At 37.7% G+C, this 27531-nt stretch overlaps 1 protein-coding gene across 1 annotated transcript; it reads right to left on the bottom strand.

The window, feature by feature from the left end:
- Positions 1–104: 104 nt before the first annotated feature.
- Positions 105–25969, bottom strand: LOC132126079 (contactin-2-like). The gene is made up of 23 exons (XM_059537096.1): positions 25734–25969; positions 15638–15739; positions 12123–12264; positions 11475–11650; positions 11261–11356; positions 10943–11155; positions 10747–10849; positions 10420–10601; positions 9807–9943; positions 9390–9519; positions 9027–9177; positions 8795–8922; positions 8238–8413; positions 7169–7289; positions 6664–6822; positions 4671–4820; positions 4438–4508; positions 4032–4266; positions 3196–3311; positions 2525–2711; positions 1118–1230; positions 375–543; positions 105–274 (listed from the first exon to the last, which is right to left on the bottom strand). Exons 2-23 carry the CDS (start codon positions 15693–15695, stop codon positions 171–173), a joined length of 3117 nt encoding a protein of 1038 aa, XP_059393079.1. The 5' UTR covers positions 15696–15739; positions 25734–25969; the 3' UTR covers positions 105–170.
- Between the last annotated feature and the right edge of the window lie 1562 nt (positions 25970–27531).

Here is a 27531-nt window from a genome sequence, read left to right as displayed (position 1 = left end):
TACACCCCACACATCAATTCCAACATTGCTCATCAACACCACCCCCCAGCCCCATACCCCCCCCCCCCCCCCCACACACACACACCCCAACCTACAGCCCTGTCCCTTCTGAGGAAAACCTTCTCAATTTTCTTTGATATCATTAAGAAATGCCTCATCACTGGCTATCATCACAGTCCAGACGAGCCAATGAGAACGAGTGCCGTGAACAACAGAACAGATGTGCAGACGGACCCAGAAGTGCCAGAACTGTTCTGGACCATCATTCCAGTGCCTGTGGATCAAACACACAGACTTTCAGAGACATAATTTAGAACTTAAACACTAGGTCTTAACTAAAACCAGTACTCCTAGTTACTTTTAGTATCACACACCTGAATCTTGAGACACTATTGCCTCATGGGCTGCTCCGTCTCCTCCATCTCCCCACGAGCGGATTTCCAGAACCACATAACCATTGTCCTTGGGTAACGGCAGAGTGATGGAGTTCTTGCTTTTCTCCAGTATCTTCAAGGAAGAATGCCCTTCATGCTTGTAGAGGACCTACACAAATAATAGAGAATCAGTTTCATGTTAAAAAAGATGTTCTGTGAATTCTCAAGCATTTCAAGTCAATTCTCTTTCTATTGCACCTTTCACAATACAAAGTTTCAAAGCAGCTTTACAGAAAATCATGATGGTGATGTTTATAAAATCTTAAAAATCTTCATGGCATATTTTCACAATAAGCAGTTCTCTGTACGAAAATATACTTCACATTTTTTAACAATACAAGTAATCAAGATTTAAGACTTGTTATATTGTACACAACATCTTGTCAAAAATGACCTTAATCCTATAGCAGCTGGTTAAAATGTTTATTCACTGCTAACGGGCTCAATAGGATCATTGGTCTGATTTTCCATAAGGGACAACACGTTCTCCTCTTACGTGACATTAGGCTGCTTATTTATTCAATTCTTACCTCAGAGCTATGAAATCATACGACAGAGGCCTTTGACTGAAATTACTGAATCTGAGCAAATATTCTGATGACATTCAGATGGAGACAGATGACCCAGCACAAACACACATCCTAAGAGATATCCATAGTTTTGGGTGGCAGCGTGTCACTCACTTTGTAACCCAGAACCGCAGACTCATTGTCCATGGATTTAACATGATCCCACCTCACAGTAACCCAAGAACCAGCAATCTTCCATGAGACATTACCTGGAGGACGGCTGGGGGCTAGAATTGAAGATATAAGCAAAAGTAAGTCCACAAAGCTTTCACACCATTCTCTGTGACAAAGACAGGAAGTGCAGATTTCAAGTTTTAAAGTATATGAAGGACTGTTCTTTTGAACTGCCATGGAAGTTACAGATTGTTGTAGTAATCTTTAGTGGCAAAATCAAACTTATTATATTTCTGTTATTGTAAAGGTAATCTACATAAGTGGGTTAACCTATTTCTACAAGTGACAGTTCATTTTCTCCACAAAGGAGAATGAAAATAAATATAGGTGGTTTTAAGTTAACAGCAAAGCTCTTTACCCAAAGTATGAAAGAAAGGTTCTGTAAGGAGAACTCCAAATACCACGACAACGTGATGTGATTCAATGAGATCTTTTATTTCTCTAAACTCTTCCTCCCTTAGGCTACCAGCTTACGCAAGTTGGACATTAATCAGCCTTTGTTATTTCTTAGAACAACATTCTTATCAAACCAAACACTGCCCTCTGATATAAAGAATACCCAGCTGACATTTCAACATTTTTAATTGGTGTATCAAGGTTGAATCACTGTTGAATTTGTTTTAATTTTGCAAATTAAATCAATGTAGATATTTATTGTAGGGCATGCATTTATATATATATATATATATATATATATATATATATCCTTTTTACATTAAACATTCTTTCAAAATGAATTCAACTGAAATTCTTTCAGACATCTTTTTAAATGAAAGGAGACCTATTATGCCTCTTTTTACACTATAAGTAATATTTGTGAGTCTACAATATAAGTTGTGAGTCTGTAAAGGTTTCAGCTCAAAACAACCCACAGACCATTTATAATGATCATTATGAAAATTTCTACTTGAGTGGAAGCAGAAACATGCTGTTTTTGTGCATGTCTCACAATGAAATCATGTTTTAAAGTGCTCATGTGATGCGATTTCAAGTTTTCCTTTCTCTTTGGAGTGTTACAAGCTGATTGTGCATAGTGAGTTTTTTCACAAGCTTGCAGAGAAAGGTTTACCAAAAAGAAAATTACTAGGTTGATCTTTTTCATCTTTTATGGGTTAGTAGATGCACCAGAGACCCAGTTGTAGCACTTAAACAATGAAAAAAGTCAGATTTTCATGATATGTCACCTTTAAAATTTGGTCATGTGTCGGCTATGTAGTTAAGGGTAGGAGCTTGGGTTAAGATTTGCAGAAAAAATTATTTTAGAATATCTGGAAGCTTGTTCTACTAATGTAAATCACATTTTAGCTAAGTTACCAGTGCACACTGAGCCCAAAAATGAGGTCTTACGAGGTTTCTTGGTGACGACAGTGGTTCTTGGGGAGGGTGGGCCAGTGCCTGCACTGTTGTAGGCCAATACAGTGACATGATAAAGAGTGTTGGGCCTCAGACCCGTGACTCGTGCCGTGCTCTCCAGCCCTGCTGTTCTCACTCGGTCCGCAGCTGCCTCACGTTCATGTTGTCGCCAATAACGAATCTGTAACCAGAGCAAAACTATGACTTCAACAAGAGGACGGTCTCAAACCTGACAAGCTTGATCATACTGAAAACAACCTGAATGTGAATTCTGTATGAAAAATTAACATGACAAATCTTATTTTGCTTTTGAAAGACAGTTATATTACCCTATTTAATTAAATACAATCTGCAAAAAATACCCTTTGATACCAGTGGATTTCAAAGCATGGTTTTATCTAAAGGGAGGCACCTTATCTATTATTGCGTTTCATGTTCCTTAATCTGATCTAGACGTGCTGTATATAAAAAAGGAGCTAATGAGATAACAGTAGCTCTATTAGTCGATCACTCTGTGGTTCAAAGCTCATATACCTCAATAGCCAACATTGACCCGCAATGGTCAACAAAATTACTATCAACTCTGTCATGCCATTTATGTTTAACAATCCACATACAAATATAAAAAGAGATGTTACAGATATTAAAAGAAGAATGGGCCTGACCTCATAACCCCGAAGAACTCCATTAATGTTCAGATGTTGAATGGGGTCCCAGGACACCTGAATCTCAAAAGCTGTCAGAGCCGTGGCATTAATCCTTCTTGGGGATATGGTAGGCTCTAAGAAAGGCCGGAAAACATCATGTTACACATCTATCAGTTATCATGCATTTGTTTACCATTAAATATTTTTATTTCATTTTATAAAGCTGGACACATTTTAATCTCTGACTCTTCGAATTCTGTAAATACACCCCTTACGTGCACATTGCTGCGATTACAGTTTGATGTAAACGTTTGATGTCTGTTATAATACCGTTTACAATGTCTCTTCATTCATTAACAGCCTCTTTTTAAAGCCAACATTATACTCTGACACGTGCAACAAAATTATCTGTCCCGAAGTGAGATGTGATGAAAGACCTTGTTAAAATAAACTTGGGATCCTCATAAAGGATTTACAGAGCAGTTTAGTTTATTTTCTCATTTCACTGTTATTATTGGTCTTTGTGTTGTTACTTTTATAACTACTAACTGATCACTTAATGGGAATCTTTGATATGTAAATGTTGGTGGTTTTGTGTGTAAATATAACTAGGATGAGACATTATTGCAGCTTTGTTTTAATATTGATTTTGGGAGGAAATTTTGACTTCTGAAAGTTACAATATGCTTCCACAGAACAACAAACTCATAGTATAATAAGCTCTCTTGTCTTAAATGATAGAGGTACATCAGTTTCTTTTCAATTAGGAGTTTCTCCACTGTCTGCTCTCTAGTGTTTAAGCAAAGTCTAATTAGAACACAATGAGAATGATTATCCTTCACAATGTTTCTCACCCTCTTCTGCAGAATGTACCACAGCAATCTGGCTGAAGGGACCTTCTCCTTTCTTGTTGTAGGCCTTGATTCTGACCTCAAAAGGGCAGTAGGCTGACAGACTCTCATTACTGTAGACATATCGTGATGACTCCACGTGTGGCACTCTCACCACCATCCATGTTGGCATGCCTTGCTTTCTGAATGCCAGGATATAACCAAAGCCATCTCCATTCTGATACTCCCTAGCCATGGGCTGCAATTCATACCAGTAGAAAATGTTTTTTTTTGTCTCATTATGGAACAGAAGGTGAGGGTTGAGTAATAAAGACATTGATTGACCATCTGTTTGCAACTCTACATACTGATTAAAAAGAATAAAGCAATCTAATATGAAATTAGAGCAATAGAGGTCCATGGCACTTACAGTCCATGTAATGATAAGTTCATTACTGTTTCCTCCACCTCCACCAAGTCCACTGGGAGCCACAGTGGGTGCTGTAAGATAAATAACAAAATAATAACCCAATTATATAATGGAAAAAAACATTACCGTCTTCCAAACATTACTATTTTATGTTTTTAATGTGTATTATAGTTATAATAATATTCAATATTGAAATTTTTGTTCAATACTACCAAATTTGTAATTGTTCTGACCTGCTTGTTTGGTTCGGACAGGCTGGGAGGGCATGCTTGGTTCTCCACTACCCAAAATGTTGCTGGCTATAACCTGGAATTCATAATCCATCCAGGGTCGAAGATCTATCACACGTGCAGACTCAGCATTTCCTTCTATGTTTGCAGGGTCTAGAGGAACCATAAGCAAACAACCATAACATAAGCAAACAATCAACATGATGTATGATGCACTAACACAAATACATTTTCAAAATAGCAAAGGGTGTTGTGAGTTTGACAGTTTTCTTACTTCAAAACAAATAAATTAAATATTTACATTTTTAAGCAATATGTGTACAACCATGACTAAAGCACACACAAAAAAAAATTACTAATATTAAATATTAAAATATTAAATATATATATATATATATATGTGTGTGTGTGTGTGTGTGTGTGTGTGTACACACACAGTAGCCTCCATAAGTATTGGTACAGTAAAAACCAAATTGCTTTGTTAGCTGTAGAGTCAAGAAATCTGTAAATATGATTACAAGATGAATGTGAAACAAAACTACAAACATTTTTTAATTTGGTGTTTCAACACATAGATGTTTTACCAACAAAGAAGATCAGATTCCTCCCCCTAGTTTTTGAGAACTGTTGAATTTGTTTTAATTTTGCAAATTGAATCAATGTAGTGTTCTAAGTGTTCAGCTGTGTGCTGTTGCATTAATTCTTCAGATATTAAAAGCAGGGAATGTGTCGTATCAGTTTTATCCTTTGCTTCTGCATTCTAAGTCTTGCATTCGATGACGACACATGCAAACCAGGATGAAGACGAGGGAGCTGACTTAGAGAGAAAAACAAGCAATTTGTATTCTAATAAATAAAAGAGGAAGTCAATTAAAAACAAAGGGCATGGAGAAATCAAGAGTTTGGAAACCACTGGCGACATCAGCAAACAACAATGACCTGATCGGCTGAGAAAAACAGAGGAGTTGACAAATCATAAGAGCTGTGAAAAAGAACCTTAAAACACACGTCTGTAAAACCACCAACAACCTCTAGAAACCTGGGGTGATGCTCTGACAACCTACTATCCGTAGGAGACAGAATTAAAGAGGCTCCACAGCAAGATGCAAACCTCTGACAAGCACCAAAAACAGAAAGGCAAGATTAGAGGTGGCAAAAGCCAGTAGAGTTTTGCATGCATGACTGTCTCTGGAACAGGCCCTCTCAATTTTAATAATGACTTAATGTATGATGGCAGTATAGCAGAATGAATTTGGAAGGGTACAAAACCATCTTGGCTAACAATATTCAAGAAAAAATGCCACCAAACTCATCAGAAAGCGCTTCATATTGCATCAGGACAATGGCCCAAAACACTTTACCAGTTCTGTCAAGGCGTTTATCAGGGCAAAGAAATGTAAAGTCTTAGATTGCCCAAATAAATCTCCAGATTTAAATTTGATTGAACAGGAATTTCCCCATCTGAAGAGGAGACTAAAGGCAAAAACTCCTCAAAACAAGCAGCAGATGGAACTGGCTGCATTAAAGGCTGGGAAAAGCTTTTCAAAGGATGAGACCAAGAGTCGGGTGCTCTGATTGCATGGAAAGCTTTTAATCTTTTACATCCGTCTTATGTTCAGCTGTTCCAATACTTATGCTCACATAAGGTAGTGGGATGAACTATAAAATGCTGTCTTTTTTATTTGGTAAAACATGTATGTGTTGAAACACCCAATAATAAAATGTGAAATTCTGTAGTTTCGTGTTATATTCATCTTTTGATCATGTTTGGAAATGTTTTGACTCCACAGCAAAAAGAGCAATTGAGAGCAAAAAAATAAATAAAAAATTGGGGACTGTTTAGAATTCAGGGTTATGAAAAAAAGTTCTAAAACTTTAGAGAAAAAAAACACTTTTCATTATAAGCCTATTTGTAATAATATTTATGCAAAAATATAAATTCTTTATTATGCAGTAAGTTGTGCTTGTATTGCATCAAAATGGCCCATGACCTCACCTGTCCTCATCCTCTTCCAGTCGTAAGTCTGTGAGGATCGGCCCAGGATGACATACTTGCCAATGGGACTGTGGTTATCATATCCACGACTCCATCTCACCTCAACTGAGGTGTCATTGACACTAGTCACCAATAAACCTCCAGGAGGTCCTGGTGGGCCTGTAAAGAAAGAAACATTTAGCTTTACCAGAAAATAAACTTTTTTTTTTTTTTTCATATTTATATTCATGCACACGGCTAGTTGGGTCTGCTTTCTTAAACAAAATCTGTCCCAAATGGGCATATGGGAACTAAACCCCAAGGAAATAGATCTGCTAAATTTATATTTCATGACTCTACATTTCATGCATTCTCACAGGGCTGAGAGCTGAGAGTTGTCTGGGCAAAAATGTTCAAGCTAAGGTAAAACATAAGAGCAGGGCTGTGGAACAGCCACAGGCTGCAGACTGGTGAACTGAGCTTTAATAAGGTCTCTATCAGTGCTTGGCCAGCTGGAAGCCCTCACCCCTCACAACCAGCTTGGCTGAGGCCACAGCACTGTCCACCACCGTCTGGGCCGTGCAGGTGTATGTGCCAGCGTGACTGAGCTGTCCGTTCACTATCAACAGGTCACCAATCGTCTCTTTCTATATAAAATGACAGAGAAAAGAAAAGTAAACTTTGTTAGAAAGAAGTAACCTAAAACCCAGAAGCCCACTTCAACTTCATAGGAGCATTATCATGGTTTTTATTACATGCTTAATCTGGAGAGGTTTCAAATTTGGAATTTTAAAATTGACTATACAGAATATAATATGTCTAAAAGGCATTTACTTTGAAGTGAATCCTATTAAAGCTAATCTCAGAGTGTGTGAAGAGCCTGCTGCTATTGGAATACAAATTCAAATGGTTTTACTAATCTTTTTAATTTTTAATATTAAGAACATAACTAGATTTTCACATTTTATTAAAGAACGTGTAAGTGGTATTTGCTAGGGTGTTGTGGGTGGTTGTCAGAGATCCTCTATGCTCTAAGTTGTTTTTAGCATGTTGCTATGCTGTTGAAATGGCACAGCAAAGTGTCAAATCGCTATGACCTTCCCTAAATATAGCTTGGGTCCTTGCAATGCAGGTTTATGGGATTTTTTGTTGTTTTATCATCCGCCAGGCAAAAACAAAATGAGTCTAATTGCTTAGAAAAGTCCTGACAGCATCTCTTTACAAGCTCTGTTTGGAATAAATCAGTGCCTTGCAGTATAACATCTAACTAAAATACACTACAGTCAAAAAGTTTTTATAAAAATGTTTGACTAAAAAGAAATGCTGTTCTTTCGAACTTTCTCTTTATTAAAAATGTAAAAAAAAAAATCCATGACAATAATAAAAAAATACATTTTAAAATGTATTAAAATATAAAACAATTATTTTAAATTGTAACAATACTTCACAATATTACTGTTTATACTGTATATTTGATCAAATTAACACAGCCTTGGTCAGCATAAGATACTTAAATTTTTTTTTTGTAAATCTTTAAGAGTTAATGTACTGAAGTGTACAGTTTTTTTAAACACCCATTCACGTCAAGTGCTCACCCCCTCCCAACGCCGATAGTGTCCATTTGGTTCCTCTAGGTCCAGCAGAACTCCATTGAGGAACCAGGTGAAGGTGAGATCCATAGTAGGGTCATGTGACGCATGGCACTGCAGAGTGGCATTTTCACCCTGATTGATGTCAGCATTAGAGGGTGCTAATGTGATTTTTGTGGCATCTGTTTGAGAAAACGGTGAAAAACATAACTTTATAAACTGAAAGAATCTGCACCCACATTAGTATTTTAAAGGTTTATGAGCAGATCAATAAGACAAAAACACACTCAGGCTTAAAATCATAAGATATGTGCAAAATGAACATGCAGATAGAAAGGTGTTTACATCCAAAGCAAGCTAGGCTATAAAGCCTATAAAGTCTATAAAGTCCCGATAAAGAAACATTGTTTATGGGTTTTACGGGATCTTACACTTTTCAAGTATAATCTGTGTTAAAAAAAACTATGCATATAAACTCCCACTTCTGCAACAATATTTAGTGCAAAACAGATAACCTGAGACCTTTTAAAGTAGATAAAATACAAAAAAATTGGTTTTGTTACCTCTGACAGACAGGTGTCCCGTGCTGTTGGCTTTGCCAAGGTAGTTTTCTGCAAAGCAGGTGTACTTTCCCTCATCGGAGCGACTGATATTGTAGATCCACAGAACTCCATCTGGAGTGAATGTTATCCTGGAGAAAAATCCTCTATTTGAGATCACTGTACTCAAAGCATCTACAAATGTTTTAAAGCATTTAGGAGGTCTTTGAAACACTTTGAAACATTACTGGATTACCTGGTACTATTGGTCAGTAGCTCTGTGCCACGGCTCCAGAAGAGAGTGGGTTTAGGAGCCGCCCGAGGTTTACACTCCATTTTCACCTGTCCACCACGGGCAGCAGGAACAAGCTTACGCACTGGATTTAACCTGAAGTCTGGAGCCTGGACTAAAATAGGGTGACAGGACAGGGAGGAAGGGAGATGGGGAACCATACAGAGAGGATTTAAACACAGATCATACTATAATTGGGGTTCAGGTATGATTGGGTGGGCAGAAGGGGTTTGAAGAGCATTAAGGTAGATAACAAGAGAAATGTGTCAATGTTTTTTCGCAGTTGCATTCTTTTTTGCTTTAATTTTGAGATTCATTTATGCTCACCTTGAACTCTGAGCTCAGCGTTTGAGTAAACGGTGCCGTGTTTGTTTTCGGCCACACACTGATACATCCCTGAATCCTCCAAGGCGAGGTTACTGATCCTCAGTCGCCCGTTATTCACTTCCACACGGTCCTGCGGACAGGTAATTGTAAGAGACATGATGCACATTCACATTAATGCCAGCAGAGGGCCACACGACATTGCTCTTATCAATATACCTGCAGCTGAAAAAATAATGAGCAGGTTATTCACTGTCACATCTCCCTGCCTCAAAGACATGAAGAGTTTTCTAAAAATGAGTTAGCATATATCAGTCTGAGTCTTGACAGCCAGAGGTCCTGTTCATTTCTGATAACACACACATTGTCCGATGACAATCCAGCTACAGTTTAGTGTGTGTGCGCGCATATATGGCTGACCTGTGTGGTGAGGGGCTGTCCGTTACGGAGCCATCGAATGGTGGGTCTCGGTTTGCCCGCAGCAACACAGCTCCACTGCAGCTCCGAACTGATTTCCACCTCAGAGTCACTCATGACATGAAGCCACTCAGGCTGGGCTGGGAAGAGAGAACATATACAAACCAGCAGATTTTATTTCTCTCCCTAATAATTGGATTGATGTGTATTTATTTATTAATATAATGAATCAGCTTTTATTTTGATTTTATTAGTTTTGAATGTAAATTTTTATTGATTTTGTTATGTTTTTGTAGTTTTTATTAGTGTGTGTGTGTATACAAACACACACACACAGTACATAACTTTAATTCATTTTCATTTCTATTTTGTTTTAGAATTTAAACTTATTTCATTTTCATTTACATTTTTTGGTTTTTAGTATATTTGTAATATTTATATTTATAGAATTTATATTGTATATTTTATTTTATTTTAGCTTCTTCTAATTAACAATTTATAATAATTTTAGTTAACAATAACAACACAAGGTTTTATGCTGCATCAAACCTCTACCAAAGGTAACAAGAGGAAAATCTAGTAGAAAATATCATTCTAGTGCTGACGTTGTGCCTACCTTGCACAGAGACACGTCCCTGATGTGTCTCACGGCCGTCTGAGGTGTAAACCTCACACTCATACATGCCCTCGTCATCAAAATTCAGTTCAGGAATAATCAGGGTGGGTCCCTCTGCACTTGCTCCGACCTTAGGTGGTAAAATCCCATCGACCTTCCTCCAGCGGATTTTAGGAATGGGACTTAGGGAGGGAAGTAAAGAGTGAGCAAAGGATTTTAGAGAAATTTTTTTTTTTTTTCATTTTTATAGCTGACTGAGTTATGGGTTATGTTGAACAGATGTCGCAGTGATCTCTGAAGGGAAGTGAGGAGCTAAGGGGGACTTACTTGCCATAGGCAAAGCATTCCAGCTGTACAGTTTGTCCCGATAATGCATACGTCTCAGCGGGAAAACGCACTCGGACATTTGGAGCGGCTTTCCTTGGATTTGCTTTGGAAAATCAAAACGTAAGACGTATTTTTTAATATAAAATGTTATTTTGATAGCAGCATGTACTTGAGCTTGTTTCTTATTTTAACTAACCATTAGGGTAAACAGTGAGCTGGACAGCTTTGCTGAAGATGCTCTTGGTGCTGATGTCCATGTTGATGGTGGTGAAGCAGAAATAGTTGCCTGTGTCATTGGCCCTTGCATTAGCAAGATACAAGTTACCCGTCACCTGAGAAACAAACCATCTGCCCCCCTCTGGTTGGATGAAGTTGGGGAACTCGTTTATGAACCAGCGGTAGGACAATGCTAGGTGGAACAAAATGAATGGAAGATGTAATATAAACATTTGAGGAAATAAATAAACTGAATACAGAGTGAAATGTTACACTAACTGATAGTGTGCAATCATACCTGGGTAATGAGCTGGTGGCTGACAGGCAAGAAAGGTTCCTGCACCTTCATGGACCGTCTGAGGGCTTCTACTCTCAGGGGGGAAGTCATGGAGGTCTAGAATGCACACAACATTAATCAGGACAGGTAGAGTACAATTTCACCTACTGCTACATTTATTCAGAAAGGAATAGTTTTCACACTGGGAAAACAAAATCATTTGGTTTGAACTCACAGCCAAATTTGAGGTTAGCCACTCGGCTAATGATGGTGCCACAGCGGTTGATGGCGAGACACTGGTATGACCCACCATCTCGCCCATTCTGAGGGTTATTGATCACAAGGTTTCCTGCGACCTGCGTGTAGTGCGAATCCTCGACAAATGCTATTTCAGTGCCATTCACACGCCACCTGTGAAAAATCACATACAAGATCTAACTTCAATAGATTCTAGCTTAAAAAAGTGCATAATCAATGATTTATTCAGGCAAACATGTAGTACACCCTTTGTGGGGACAGCATGAATATTGTATTAAAATATATATTTTTGCTTGGTTTTCCTGAAAAAATATTTTTACCGTCTTTTAAATAAGGAGATTTTTAAGGCTTAAGAAGCAAAATTGCATATTAAAACATAGTTTCAGAGAATATATATTATTGTTTATTTTCTTACCACAGTGACAAATAGTGTTTTTTCTAAGCATAAATATACAACAAGATTTTGAGAAGTTCAGTAACACTTTTAGCCAGCAAGGATGCATCAAACTCATCAAAATTACAATAAAGACATGTATAATATTACAAAAGACTTCAATTTCAAATATATAGTATAGGTCCTGTTTTGTTCGATAAAGTGTAAGTGCCAAAAAGCTGATGTGAATACCGGTAAATAGCAGCAGGGCTGGCGCGAGCCTGGCAGCTCAGGGTCACCTTGCCTTCTGGCATCCCCTCTGGGTAAATCAGACTAGACGGCTGCTCCTCAAACACAGGCCCACTGTCGTGACCCGACACACACACATCCCCACCTACAAAAATGTGCCCACCATTACTGTCTGTTAGAAACATTTCAACAAAGACTGTCACAAAATGCTTTTAAATCAAAAACAGCATTCATGGCCTTTAGCATGGTGACCCCTTGGATTTTAACCAACAGCTTTCCTGTTACCAGATGATTAAACAGGCAACAGCACACTAAATGAAAGTCAAGTGTATAGTAAAATATCTATGAGAGTAATCTAGCTCAAGTATTCTTGTCATGCTCAGGTTTTTTGTACTGCCTCCTTTGAGAGCTAGTGTACTGTGCCAAACAGACAGATACAGGGGGGCATGCGTGCCTAACCATTCCAGCGCATTTGCACTCAGAGTGGGAGTGTACTCCACCCGGGGAAAGTCAGCAGGGAATACAAGCTGTCAGAAAGAATTGCACGCACTGAGATATTTTGACAGAACAGAGGGGAATGGGAGTTTGTCTCCAGGTAGCCGTAAATGCATATGATGTATTGTGAACTGGGTCAAGATTGAGTTTGGATTATATAGGACTGTGTGTGCATTTGTGTCAGTGTTTGCAACTATGACTAGGATTTTGCCTTTCTATTTTTAAATAAATTGGTGCTTCTTTTGGAATTGAGACTGTGTATTATAATGCAATTTGTGATGGATTAGAGTACTATGAAAAAAGAATCAGATTACATTTTTTTCTTTGTTCTTTTTTTCTCGTATTTTCCAGTAACACATTCCTAAAACGAGATACATTCATTTATTAATAAATTGCAGATATTGATATAGTTTTCAGAGAATATAATGTACTGAATTAAGTAATTTCTTTCTTCCTTATTGGTATTTAGCAGTGGTGTAATCTAATGTTATGAAGTAATAATACTTTATTACATTACTTAAGTATTTTTTGGGACTATCTGTACTTTACTTGAGTTTTTTTTTTTGCCAACTTTTACTTTTACTCCACTACATTTCCTAATTAAAATTTATACATTTACTCCGATACATTTCCCCGAGGAATATTCGTTACTTACTACAAAATAGTCAGAAGTCAAAAGAACACAGACCAAAAGACCAAAATAATTTTTTGCACCAGGCTGTAAACGTTTTTTTCTGCTGTAAAGTTGGGCATTTTAACATGGGGAGTCTATGGGATTGACTCCCTTTCGCAGCCAGCCTCAAGCGGCTGGTCGATGAATTACTGTTTTAGTCACTTCCGTATGGGCTTCACGAGAGAGAGAGCGGGAGGTTGCCGCTCGGTTGAAGCTCAATGACTCACTCATTAACAGTCACTTGCTGCCACCTACTGGTGGTTTTAATTTCACGTTTTGATAATTTTTTTCATGTTTTAAATTCTTTCAGATATCAATATTCAACATTTTATGTTTAAAACAAAACATTAGACCTATTTATGCATCTGTAAGTGCAGGTTAAATGCATCCATGTCATGGAAGTGTTTGGTAGCTTCTAAATTCATCCCTGTTTGGATCATAAGGATTGAATGGTGCTGAGCTAAAAGCTAGCATAGTGGCGCCGCACGCTACAGCGATTGAGTGCATGCACTGAGACGGGAGAGGTACATATCAACTCTTCTAAGATGAATGAAGAACATAGTGGAATATGGAAAAATTGTGGTGTTTTCATTTAAAAAAGACAAGTTCTGGTAAGACTCACAGGAATCTAGGGAAATATCAGAGAGGCAGGGGAGGAGAGATGAGTTGAGAAGGGGAGCCGGCTCCAAGAGAGGGTTTCTGCTCTGAGATTACAGTCAAATTCAGAGGTGTGATGGCTGCTTCCAGTAATGGGGACAAACAGCTCAAAACTGCCACTTAAGTTCTTTTCCACTCAAGTCTCTCAACAGCTCTTCACAGTCTCTATGTGTAGTTACTTCTGTGTACTAGACTAGAAACTGTAATTGTTTTGTTCAATCTAAATGCCTGTGATGATACATCAGAACCTAGACATTTTCCTCAGTACAGTGAATATGACAATTAGGTATATTCTCTAACCATTTGTTCCTTTCCTTGCCCATGTTTTGGTGTTTACACATTACAGATTTTTGAAAGAAATTAAAACTCTAATTCAGTAAGGATGCATTAAATTGAATAAGTGAGCAAAGACATATATAAATGTAACAAAAGATTAAAAATTCTGTTCTTTTGAACTTCCATTAACTGAAAGATTCCTGAAAAAAATGTAGCACAGTTTCCACAAAAATATTAAGCAGCACAATTGGTTTCAACATTGCTAATAATAAAAAAAAATGTTTCTTAAGCACCAAATCAGCATATTGATTTCTGAAGGATCATGTGACCCTAAAAGACCGGAGTAATGGCTGCTGAAAATTCAGCTTTGCCATGACAGCACTAAATTACATTTTAAAGTATAATAAAATAGTAAAGTTAAATTGTCATAATATTCACAATATTGCTGTATTTTTGATCAAATAAATGAGCAAACAATGATGTAGGTCTAAGAAACAGTGAGCAGAAACTATACTCTGATTGGCTGGATGCCCCAGGAAACAAAGTCTGATTTAAAAGTAGGTAGAAAGTTGAAGAAGTGAGCAGATTTTTTTTCCCTTTTTTTTTTTTTTTTGCAAGCAGGTACACTGCTGAAGTGTTATTTAAATTTTTCACTTTTCACAGTCTAATTTTTGTGGAATCAACAATTTTAGATAAATCTTCCATTAAATGGCAGGTGAAAATAAAACAAATTATGCTCTGTCTCTTATGTTGGTCAGTAGATGGCTCCTGGCTAGAATTTGCTGCAAAGTGGACCAGATTTTATGCATGTGAAACTAGTACAACTTTGACTAGAGTGCTGTTTGCCAAGTTAATAGCATTATGGTCAAAAGCACATTCTGATCAATGTTTAATGGACCCTGGATTACTTCAGCCGTCAAAAACACCTCTCAAGTTAATCAAATCCCTTCTGCCCACTGATCTAAGATAACACAATGAATAATTAATCTGAATTTGTGGCCCCCCTCTGATGCACAAGCCTAAAACCACACATCCCAGACACCATTGAATGCAATGACTTTTCGTAAAAGATTAAGACTTTATTTATTTACATTAGAATAATTGTTTTATGTTATAAGAATATTTTTTTTTGTTGAAGTCTATAGACCCCAGGAAGAATAGCTACTGCTTTTGCAGCAGCTAATGGGAATCTTAATAAACTAAACTAAAACCATCAAAGTGACAATGTACATTTCAATGATGTTTCAACAAGGAAATGCTGGAGCAGAGGGAATATAGAAAAAATAAGAACAAAGGGTGAGTGGTAACGAAGTTTCACTAATGGGGGAAGGGCTGAGGAAGACCTCCTAAGTATATTTGCAAATGGGATCTTGACTGAGTTGAGATGATGGGAGACATCAGAACAGATCATACTTACCCAATGCGTAGCTCAGAGCCAGAGAGCTGAGAGACAGCAGACACAACAGAATCCTCATCCTCCTACTCCACACTCAGACAAAAGACAGAGGCCTTTCAGCTCCTGGGGACAAACAAAAACCTAGATGACTCACAGAAAATAGGCTGATTCTGAGATGAGCATCAACCTTATTTTTAAATGAAGGTAACATGTCACTCAAAAATGAAAGTTTGTGGAACAATTCTATTGAAAACAATTTATGTTCCACAGAAAAAAGAAGCTCATTCAATTTTAAAAAGACATGAGGATGAGTTTAGGTGCACATATGGATATATTTTGTTTTTCTGTGCCCGTTTTACAACTGAGAAGAATCATAACAGCCCTGTTCAACCAATGTGAGGATGCATGGCTGTGTGTTTTCAATTGGCAACAAATTCTGATTTATTCTGACACTATATTCCTCTGACAGCCTGAAAATCTACTCTACACCGTCATATTCACCGCTCCCTCGCCCTGATGTGTCACCTGCCGATGCACGCCTCAGATTCGGGGCTTATAAAACAGGGACATCAAATTGTCTAGTGGCTAAATTGACAAGAGTGCGCTGGGGAGCATCTGTTTTGCACCATTCGCCATCCGGCCCTCACATCTGCTTTGAGTGTGCAGGATTGTTTCCTTCACTGTGCAGCCCAGTAATTGGCAACTGCACATCTTTTTCCTGGCCCAAGTAATGGCAATCGCAGCAAGAGCCGCTGCTCTGAAGTTCCCGGTATGTCTGCAGGTGAAGCTGAGCGAAGCGCCAGCACAGATGTGCTGTTTGTGATGAGAATGCCCCCCTGGAAGCAATCCAGCAGTCGTTTGTAGAGGTTTAAAAAAGAGAGAATGGGCTTTCATCAGAGAAATGTCTTAATTACACCAAACAAGACTCTGATTGCCACCTGACTGCACTCAAATGCTTGTTTTATCAGCACTGCTTCGGTGTGTTTTCACAGTCTTTTCAACCGCACTCTACTTAGCACGGCATAATGTGCTGGCTGTCAGGATGTAGCTGACAAGACTTTCCTCATGCTGCAGTAGATGTACTATATGCATGAATATGAAAGGGCTGTTTGTCAAGGAACACAAAAATCAATCAATGCATCAATGCACACATTTACAGCAAGCTCTCTGTTATGCTTTGATTTACCATTTAAGGACTCAAACACATTTCTTTGTAGTCCATCTACCATACCCTATCATCAGAGAGACTTATATATAAAAAAGTATATTTAAAATAAAAAAATATTGCTTAATTTTTTTAAAATTACTTATACATTTTATATTTATTATTATAGTATTGCAAAAGCAACACTTTAAAATGGGCCTACTGATTTTAACTGTATTATTTCAAATAAAATATTCATGCAGCACATTTAAAATAAAATGTTGTCTTTTTAACTGATATTTTAATATTGCAAAAGCAACCCTTTAATAAACAAAATTACACATTTTCATTTTGACAAGATCTTTGTGTATTTCTCAGGTTCACACCCTCCTACAGTGAATCATGCATTTTGCTCCAACACTTTTCTGTTAAAACCCCTTGTTTTTCTGTGTCCATTTCAAACGTCAGAGCTAAGGACATTCATAACAGTGCTTGAGGCTGACTGCTTCCTGAGGGTGACAAATTCTACACATAGAAACAGAGTGAGCATGAACATGTATACTACATCAACGCCGCTAAACATTTCTATTAATTTGTGCAGGGAGATGCTGCCATCATTGTAGCTTAAATGGGGCAGGCATGGCCTAATGGATAGAGAGTCAGACTTGTAACCTTAAGGTTGTGGGTTTGAGTCTCAGGTTTGGCAGGAATTGTCAGTGGGGGGAGTGAATAAACAGCAACAACCTCCCTTTGTACATGTAACATTTTTTGGACATTCAGCTAACAAGAGGCCACCTGAAAAAGTCATAGTGTTCCCTATAGCCATTTCATTCCCGCCTAGTGCCTAGCATCATACATTCATCTGAGTACTTTCTTTTCTCAAAAGTCAGGTTTCTTGTAGGACTGAAGGACTGCCTAGGGCAATGACGCTTTTACTGCTGCCCTGACATCTGCTAATGGGACTTAGCCACCCAAAATGGATATTTCCAGCAGGTGGCCTATTGAAGTCAGGTGTCTATGTAGAGACACAACAAAATAAACATATCTAAGGAATTTTTTTATCAGTCTACCTTCATCTACATATCTTCAGGTTCTGTTGGACACTAACTGCATCCTCAAAAAAAATACTTTGGTCTACAAACAGCCAAACTGCTATACATTACAGCTGATACAGCAAGAAACATCTTGCCAGTCTGAATATTCCTAAAGTAAATCAAATTGGTATTCACTGAACCAGTCCAAGCCTGATCTAAAATGTATGGCTTAGTGTCCCCAAGTCATAGCCTTGTCACAGAATAAATATTCAGTATTTGCAATGTGAGTTTGACGATAAAGTTAGCACTTGATAGCCAGAGCTAAAACAGCAGCAGTGGGGAGGAATTATAATGATGATCCATGCAAAAAAAGGCAAAAAAATACTGATCTATTTTAAAAACTAAAAATAAGTTTCTGGTTTACTACTTCATTTGCAGATGCCAGAATTGTGTAATGAGTCACTCCACAGCAAATCTAAAACTACAGGTCTGTGGATTCAACACTAAGTGCATCCTTTAATGATTCTTCATGCCATGATTAGCTGTTTGTTGTGATTGTTTGCTGTTCAACATGTTTGCTCAGAGCAGTGAGTCATCTCCCCAATGTCTGAACAGTAACACAAAGCTGGAACTTATTTAGAAACTTGAGTCTTGGGTACATTAAACCCAATCATTATAATGACTATGCCATTAAGCTTAGAATTTATAAAACATGACAATAAAGCAGAGAGCATGATTAAAGTGTTAACCCCATTGTTTCATTAATTAAGAGATACTACTAAAAGCTTTCAATGGGATACATGAAAGTTAATTTTGTCTTTACTATCGTCTTTAAACATTTGAATGTAAAATTCACAAATTTTAAACCATAAGAACTTAAGCACTTTTAATAAAGCTTTATGTTTGTTATTTTACACAGCGGTTCCCAACGGTGATAACTTTGCGACTCAGGGATCTACAAATCCAAACTCATTGGCTCTGCTGACGTACTGCCTCATAGGGTTGTACCATGCATTATTAGTCTTGCCTTTCTTGATATTTCACCTAGCTGTCAGTTACTAAAGCAGCAATAATCTAATGAACTGTTGAATGAGGTTTAAAGGCTGCTATCCAAAAAGAAAAAGCATGGGGCTTTATTATAACTAAAGCAATGAATGATGTTAATTAATAAGTGTAAGATGTGACTAATATGAGTGTGGTACCTTTTATTCAGAAAACTATATCAGCAATATCATTTTGCTTGTATAGAACATTGTGTGGTTGTGCATGGCCCATATATTGAGCAGTCAAATACATGCTAGTATAATGTACCTGAGGACAACTGTCACAGTAGCTCTAATTGGTGCCACCGCAACAGACAGGAAAAAAAAAAGGCGCTGGGAAAAGTGCTGAGGCTGAGTACAGCATGGCCTTAGACAGCAGCGTGGCAGCCAGTGGTGATAAAAATCATCAGCTTAAAATGCTGTCTTTGCTTTGGCTTGTGTGGATATCTGAAACCAGATCTCTGTTCAAACTGGAATGGCTCAGATTTCACAGACCCAAAGACCTGTGGTAAAATTGCTTAGTCTAAACAATGATATTTTCATTTAGGTCAAACAAAGCTTGAGTCCTCCAAATTGGGTTTAAGCTACACTTGTGTTGGCTCTCAATCTAAATACATTGTGAAAAGTCATTATAATGTTAACTGCAAATGCAATGCAATGCTAAAAGACAGGACACATATTCAAGACTGGGTGACTGACCAAGTTCAATTGATTGACTTCAAAAAAAAAAAATTCCAGTTTTAAAGGATATTTTATATTATCTGTAAATATTTAATTCAGATTATAATTATGTATTATAATTAATCATATGTGGCGGGAGAAGCAAACGACAGACACAGTGTGCATAGCGTCAGGCCTCGGAGAGGCTTTTATTAACAGAAAATAAAACAAAACAGGGAAAAAAAGTGGCCAAAGGGGGAGAGTGTCCAAAACAAACAGGGGATCTGGTGTCCTTGTTGTGCTGTGGGGTTCATGTGGGTCGGGCAGTGTTCATGGAGGAAAGGGGTGGAGTTCGGAGTCCGGAGGTCATATGCCACGGCACTTGCAGGGGATGGACAGCCTGGCATCCTGACCATGGGTTCGACAGCTCACGTCTCTGGTGGCACGGGAAACCCTCAACGCACCCTTCCTGGACCCACGAGGACACCAGTGTGCATGCACGGGGAAGAGACCGGTCTCTCGAGGAGAGGCGTGTTGGACTTTTAAACAGCGGCGCTGATGAGGCTCCATTTCCTTCAGATGTGCCCCATCACACGCCGCCAGCCCTGGCTCGTCCAGCGCCCCTCCTCTCTCACACAATCACTCCTGTCGGGAGCCTGGTGAAATGCGGCGATTTAGGACGGGGTGCCGATGATAATCAGGGAGGAGGCAGCTGACTCATCACACATATTTCTGTCTTTTACTACTATATCCATTGTATTCTTAAGATATATACATACAATAAATGAAAAAGGTCACATTGATGGTTGAAATCACATGGATGATCTAAAAGTAAGTGGTCAAGAATTCAAGTAAATATGGCTCTAAATGATGAATCACCCATAAACATTAAATATGCAGGATGCACACATTCAGTACATAAAACTAAAGCACCAGCTTGTGCACCACCTGTTTCAATTGTCCTTATATGCATCCACACATTTAACGAAACCTCATTGCCTCCCCGTGCCCTGCAGATGGTACGTAAAGTGGTGCCAGTTTGGGCCCTGAAGGCCACGGCCATGTATCAAACTCACAAGAGAAAGTGTGTGAGAGCGAGAGACCTGAGAAGACAAACAGCCTCATGTGGACCCACTAGCCCTCCTGTAACTGAAATATCAACATGATAGTCTGTGAGTGTTGACAGCCCGCCAAGATGAAATGTCCTGTAATAGCTTGCCTCACTTCACAGAGGACGATTATATGCTTGTCCTTTTTGAAGAGGAAACAGACTGAAATTTGGTGACCTTCAAAGGGCTCACAAAAGAAGCATTCTTTGAACATTTTAACTCAGGGAATAAAATTCTAAACACTGATATATCAATCCTGATTTTGATAAACACAGTATATTGTTACAATATTAATTAACGGCTGACCTTACAGATTAATTACAAAAATTACATTTAATTGTGATTGTGAACACTTATATTTGCCTAATCTAATGCTCAATTAAAGTTAATCTAAATGTAACCTTGAGTAAATATTAAAATAATACTGTACATTATAATTTTGTGATGCCTAAATTTATTGTAGCATTTAAAATGGCTGATTTCAGATTTTTTTGTTTTTGTTTATTTAGATATAATATAATATTAGCCTTTTATGGGCTATCACAGGTAAATAAATTATCATCTTATTTGGTCATATGGAAATTATTATACTTCAAAACTTTGGGTTTGGTAAGATGTTTTTAAAACAAATCTCATGCACAGTAATTTTGAGAAAAAAAAACTGTAATATTTTAATGTTTCCTATTTTACATTTCCTAAACATTTTTATTTTATATATTTTAAAATGAAATTTATTTAGTTTTTTTGTCATTTATATATAAAGCTGAATTTTTAGGATCCATTACTCCTACAAATTCGCATTAAGAGTCACATGATCCTATAACAAACATTTCTTATTATCAATCTTGATAAAAGTTTTTGTAAAAACCTTGATACATTTTTCTTTGATGGATTTTTGTAACATTATAGATGCCTCCACTGTCACTTTAGATCAAATTTGTCCTCCCTGTGCTGGAGTATTAGTTTATTATTATCAAAAAATAAAATTAAAAAATAACTGAAACCCAACTTTTGAATGGCATATAATATTTTGTAATACATTTTCAATAAATTCACAGCTCTTAATTTTAACCATAATATCATTTTAATAATCTAGCTGACTGTTCTACAATTCTGTTGTCCGAAACTGAGCGCATAGTGAAGAGGCTGCATATAGAACTCTCTCTGTTACACATTTGCTGTGATAAGGCCCATTAAAACATAACAGGGGGCTGTGGTCGTACCAAGGGAGAGACTGCAATTACAATGCCCAGTGACTTCAATTGAAGCATGGCATGTTCTCACTGACAGATACAGCATCTGCAGCAGCAATGCCTGAGGAGAACAATGACCGCTCTGTGTCCCAGAAGTGCTCATTGCAGAACACAAAACAGAAGCTCATCTGTACTTGAGCACTTCACAGAGATCAGAGGCCCCACTCTTCCTCATTTACCACCTCCTCCCTCAAACACAGGCCCATCCATTCTCTCTAATGGCCATATCTCAACGAGACCCCCATAACCCAACAGATGTGGAGGTCCTTGACCTTTATCACCCTCTGACAAAGACATCTGATCTTGTGGTCTCCGACCTTCCTAGTGACCTACTCCTCTCTGTTTGATCAGACATTTTTATTAGCACTCCCAGTGAATGGTTGAACTGCTGAAGGCACTCATGACCTGGATGTGTGCAGATCAGGGTTAAGTAAGTACATGCTCTTATGGATGAATGACTCTTTCAAATATATGTGACGCTTCAGTTCAGATACACTTGGCTTCAGTTAAAACTTCCCTTCTGTAAGCACATCATCCTGACTGCCAGAGGTCATGGCTTCAATGCTCTCTACATGATCATTTTTCAGCAGCTGGACAGGAATCTACTTCCAGCTCTCATACTAATCTAATTTCATCTCACATTTACATAGATTCACACAGCGCCGTGGATGCATCTCATTCTCACTTTGTCCATGATCTGTGAGAGGACTGGGTCATTTTAGCTTTTTCTAGAAGTAGATTTTAGCAACCATTTATACTGAAATGCTGTATAAACTGTTATGCTGTAAATGCTGTATAAACTGTTATAAACTGAAACTGAAAAACTGTTTGTTACCTGAGCAATTTTCTACTAATTTTACAAGCTTAAGATTACTTTCATTGGTGTAACTAAATATATATATATATATATATATATATATATATATATATATATATATATATATATATATATATATATATATATATATATGCATGTCATATTAGTCATTCAAACAATCTTATTCTCACTTCACAATGTGAACAAATTAATCATGTGGATTAGCTACAAGTTTGTCCACTGCACAGATGCAGAAATAAGTTTATTGATCGGAGCTGAAACACAGGACCTAACCTTGACATTCCAGTAACAAAACAGCAAAACCATTACGTTTTGAGGCACAGAATCTATCTCATTTCCTTCAAGCTCTTGGGAGTAAACAACATGCCGTATAGCAACAGATATGGAGACCACTGTTTAAAGTCTACAAGTAGAGCCGGTCTATTAAAGTGTAAAGTGGTCGATTTAGGGACCAATTACTTAGCTAAAAGAGTGTGTCAAAATGCCCAAACCACCATAAATTCAGTGTTCTGCATTTATATAATAGCTAGGATTTTGATGTCCATTTAAAATGTGAAGTATATATATATATATTATTTATTTTTATTTTTTTACCACGTCTTACCTTAAAAATTAAATACAAAGAGTTTGGAGGATGACTGATGAATTAGTAAACAACATAATAATAATAATAATCAAGATGTATTAAAATATATTAAAATAGGAATTATTATAAATTGCAATAATATTTCATCTTTGAAATCTTTGATCACATAAATGCAGCTTGGCTGAGCAGAGACTTTTTAAAAACAACAACAACAACAACTAAACGTTTGAACATTCGAAGGATAGTGAATATATTGCTTATCATGATTACCTGTTTGGTAACTACATGTTTGGTTTAAGAAAAGCACATACAAATTTGGGAAATTGGGCTATTTTTGTGTCAATATGAAGGAATATATCCCCCACATGGACAACACCCAACAAAAAAGATCTGGAGCGCTAGTCCCACCCAATCGCTCACCCTCATCTGCTTCTGAAAGCACGGGGATCTTGTGAATGTTTTATGAGGGTGGTGGATATAGCACACGCCCTCATTCCAGTAGATTGTGAAGCTATATTTACATTAAGTATTTTATAAAAAATTCTAGGTCATAAGTCTGCCAAAATCAGAATCTGCCAGAATCAGCAGCATCATGTCCAAGAGCTGCTTGCGTAGTACTGTTTTTTTCTTTCTCAGTCTCTCACCGTTTCACATTTTTGGTTCTAGCCACACACCTGAGCACACTGATGGGGCTGCTGCAGGCCAGCATTAGCAGTCCGTGGTGTACTTTTCCACAGTGCTTCACTGAGCTTTAATTTGCTGCTGCTGCTCGGTCTGTCACTATCAGTTTTAACCCTTGGCCATGGCTGTCCCCAGCCTCCAAAATACTTCTGAAATTATCTCTCTCACTACAACTGTCACCAATAAACCTGAGTCAGTGACCATTTATGTACTACCTTTATTACTTTGCAAAAATTACCTTTAAAAAGTTTTCAAAATGCGGTTGGGATAAAATCAAAAAATAGTTTTTAATGTTTAAAAATGGACAGGTTCAGTTTCTGGCCATGGTCATTAGATCTAACTTCTAAACAATACTTCTGGTAATTCAGATTCAAAGGCAGGAAGAGATTAAAGATCTCAGTGTGGCTACAAAGAAAACTGAGTGGAGACTGATCACAGAATTCAAAGGGCAACACTGAAATGCATGATGCAAAACCTTCAGTCACGTTATTATTAGAGAAATGCCTAAAATGCTTCAGTCGGTCGTCAGTACAAGACAGCTTTAGTCATACAGATTTAACTGATAAGAACAGAATAAAACCCCATCAAATGAGGCGAGAATTTCGTGCCACAGGGCTGAGTCACAGAACAAGGCGATTAGTATTGGGGCATACTGACCTTGGTGTACTTTTTGTGTATGATCAGAATTTATGAACTGGTGCAGTTTGTTCAGACTCGGGTCTGCATTCTTTATATCATGTTGCTGAAGATGCCTTAATGGAAAATGTCTTTATTGTTATGCTTTAATTTAATATTGCAACTTACTGAATAATATTTCAAGGCTAGAACATGTACGTCTCTATGGAGAATATCTCTATTTTAAACAGGTATTGTTTATTTAAAGGGTTATTTTTAAAGTAAACAGAGTCTTTTAAACTTTTGGTTACAAAAAGAAAAACAATTAATATGGGCTTAGCTGGCACTTTGGAACCTGCCATTAAACATTTTTATCCAAATTTTACATTTAATAATTAATATAAATAAATATTAATATAAATGTTTTAGCCAACAAATATTGTAATAAATAAATGGAGCACTTGGCACAAGTATGACAGCTTGCAAGAGGTCTTTGAAACCAACAAACAAAACAACTACTAGAGAAAACACATTGTCTAACTGGACCTTTGACTAAACTTCCTAGTGTGACAACTAGCCCCGGTCTCTTTTACATATGAGTAGTAGATCATACTCTTTAATGCAATATAAAACGTTACAATGTTATGCAGCGTTAACTGCCCCGGGTCTCTCCTATGACAGCACTTCTGGTATATAACAGACTTCTCAATTTAATGTATGTGTGTCTTTGGCCAGTAGTTTGCACATGTGTTTAAGGTAAGACTCATGCTTATCTATCAGCCGCTATGATTTCAAGAAGGTTCGTTGCTCCCGTGTAAACAAAACGCCGTTACTCGCCGTTCACACAAGCCCACCCCATTATTTCATAATAGACGTGTTTATTTTATATAACGTTAGGCCTCCTGATAACTACAGTATGCCACAGTTAACCGAAATATTCCCGAATTATTATTCCGCTACACTGTATTGCGCAATCTCTTTCCTGACAGATTATTATGGGACGCTTCAGTTCTCAAAGCAGAATATAAACACAGCGGGTGTCGTCCTACATACTGCAACAAAATAGCCAAATAACGAATTAAAGGAAATTTGAATGGAATTGTTAAGTGGATTATTGCGTATTTGATGATAAAGGTTTGAAAGCGCTTTCTTACCTTTGTAAGAAGCTTTGAATGAGGACGTGCTCGCGTCTCTCTGCCTCCTCCAGTGACGCTGCTGGTGCCGCGCGCTGCGTCAATAACGGCCACTGGCCTTTTCTAATATTATGAGATTTTTCTCTCTTTAAGCAGCTGCAGCCCCCGTCGCAATAAGGATGTTGTCGTCTGCACGACGCGATCTCTGTTCCTCACTCTGTCTCTATCTTCCTTTCATAATAGCCTAAATCATTACCCTTCTCCCTCCTCCCGCCCCCCCCTCTCCCTCTCCCTCTCTCTCTCTCTTTCTCTCTCTCTCTCATCCTTCCTCTCCCCTCCCTCTCATTCTACATTTGATTCAAATGAGGGAATACGATTAATGCAACTCAAGTAAATGAACCTCTTTTTTTCTTTAATACAGTGAATGTACACAAAGAAGGTAGAAGTTTTCCACAAAGGATGTAAAGTGTGTACCCTTCCCCCTCCCCCACTGGAACACACACACAAATACACTAACACACCCCTTCACACCTCTCTAATGAAACCCCAATGGCACAATATGCACAACCTCACATCTCGAGGAAACCACACCATCTGTGTTCAGATTGTTATTCCTGCCACTACTGATTCATACAGACTACGAATAATGTCTGAATAATATAACTCAACACTGCTGCATACAAATACGTCTGAAAGTAGAAAGTAGAAAAGGCAGGGCCTACTCATTTTATTCTAAAAGACTGTAATCAAATTGCTTTCTACCTGTAGGGTTTTTAGATAACAATGTAAGCATTAAAGTCCACCCCTAAATCTACCTGTCAGTGGGGTGTAGGCTTTTTTTATTTTAGGTTTTGATTTCCTTAAGAATATATATTTGAGGTATAAGTACCAAAAAACATCTAAATATACTTTCTCAGGAGCTCTGCTTAGAACAAATCGATTTTGGCCTGTCTAATTAATATTCATGAGCCTCTCTTCTGATTGGCCTGTTGCTTTCTGAGTGACGCACGGCCAGGCCAACCACAGGTAACTAGGGTCATGTGCTGTTGCCTGCTTCGGCATATAGAAAAATAGAAACACCTGTAAATAGAAACAACTGTAATGATGGCCACTGCTGAGGGAAATGTTTTCCGGCTTACAAGTTTGAGCTGGACTCAGACCCCGAATCAGCAATGAAAGGCGACAACCACCACAGCATCAAATGCGCTTACTACAGGATGTTTCAGAATGGTAATATATTTTTTTTTTCAAAAACTGAATGCAGTAATCTATATATTTTTTGCTTTCCTATGCATACTGGGATACTGAAGGATCACAATGCCGACTCAAAGTAGTGAAGTCTATCAGCTATCGATGATAGACTGGCGCAGCCCTAGTTCGGAAGCCTGTACAATTATGCATGACAGTTTTTTATTTAACTTTTAGGTACAACGCATTTTAATTACATTTTTTGTTTGTTTTGTTTTTTTATTTACCTGTTTGTAAGCACTGTGCAGTGTTTATGTTCAAGTTGTGTATTTACAATGTTAAACTGGCTGACAACAATAAATATTCCTATTAGGAATAAAACTGTCTTGCTTTTGAACTGTACAGACCTGCAGCTGTATAGGTAGGCCTACCATGCTACTGTATTTTAATATAGGTCATTATGGTGGTACTTGGGAGAGCCAAATGTTTTCTGAGTGAGGTGCACTCATTATAAAAAGCTGAGAACCACTGATCTAGGAATTAAAGGAGAAATATTTGAAATGAATTGGATACTTTGTTGAAACACAACTCAATTAAGCATCATGAGCAATAAAAGAGCAAGCAATACAAA

This window comes from Carassius carassius, chromosome 44 (assembly GCF_963082965.1).
Source record: "Carassius carassius chromosome 44, fCarCar2.1, whole genome shotgun sequence".
In the NCBI taxonomy this organism is placed as follows: domain Eukaryota; kingdom Metazoa; phylum Chordata; class Actinopteri; order Cypriniformes; family Cyprinidae; genus Carassius; species Carassius carassius.
This window is presented reverse-complemented; position numbering and strand designations above follow the sequence as displayed.

Coding starts and splice junctions, on each gene's coding strand:
- LOC132126079 (XM_059537096.1), bottom strand. CDS start 15,695: ATGAGGATTCTGTTGTGTCTGCTGTCTCTCAGCTCTCTGGCTCTGAGC. Junction 6,823..7,168: donor AGCCAAGCTGGTTGTGAGGG/GTGAGGGCTTCC, acceptor CTTTCTTTACAG/GCCCACCAGGACCTCCTGGA. Junction 4,821..6,663: donor CTGGAAGAGGATGAGGACAG/GTGAGGTCATGG, acceptor TGGTTCCTCTAG/ACCCTGCAAACATAGAAGGA.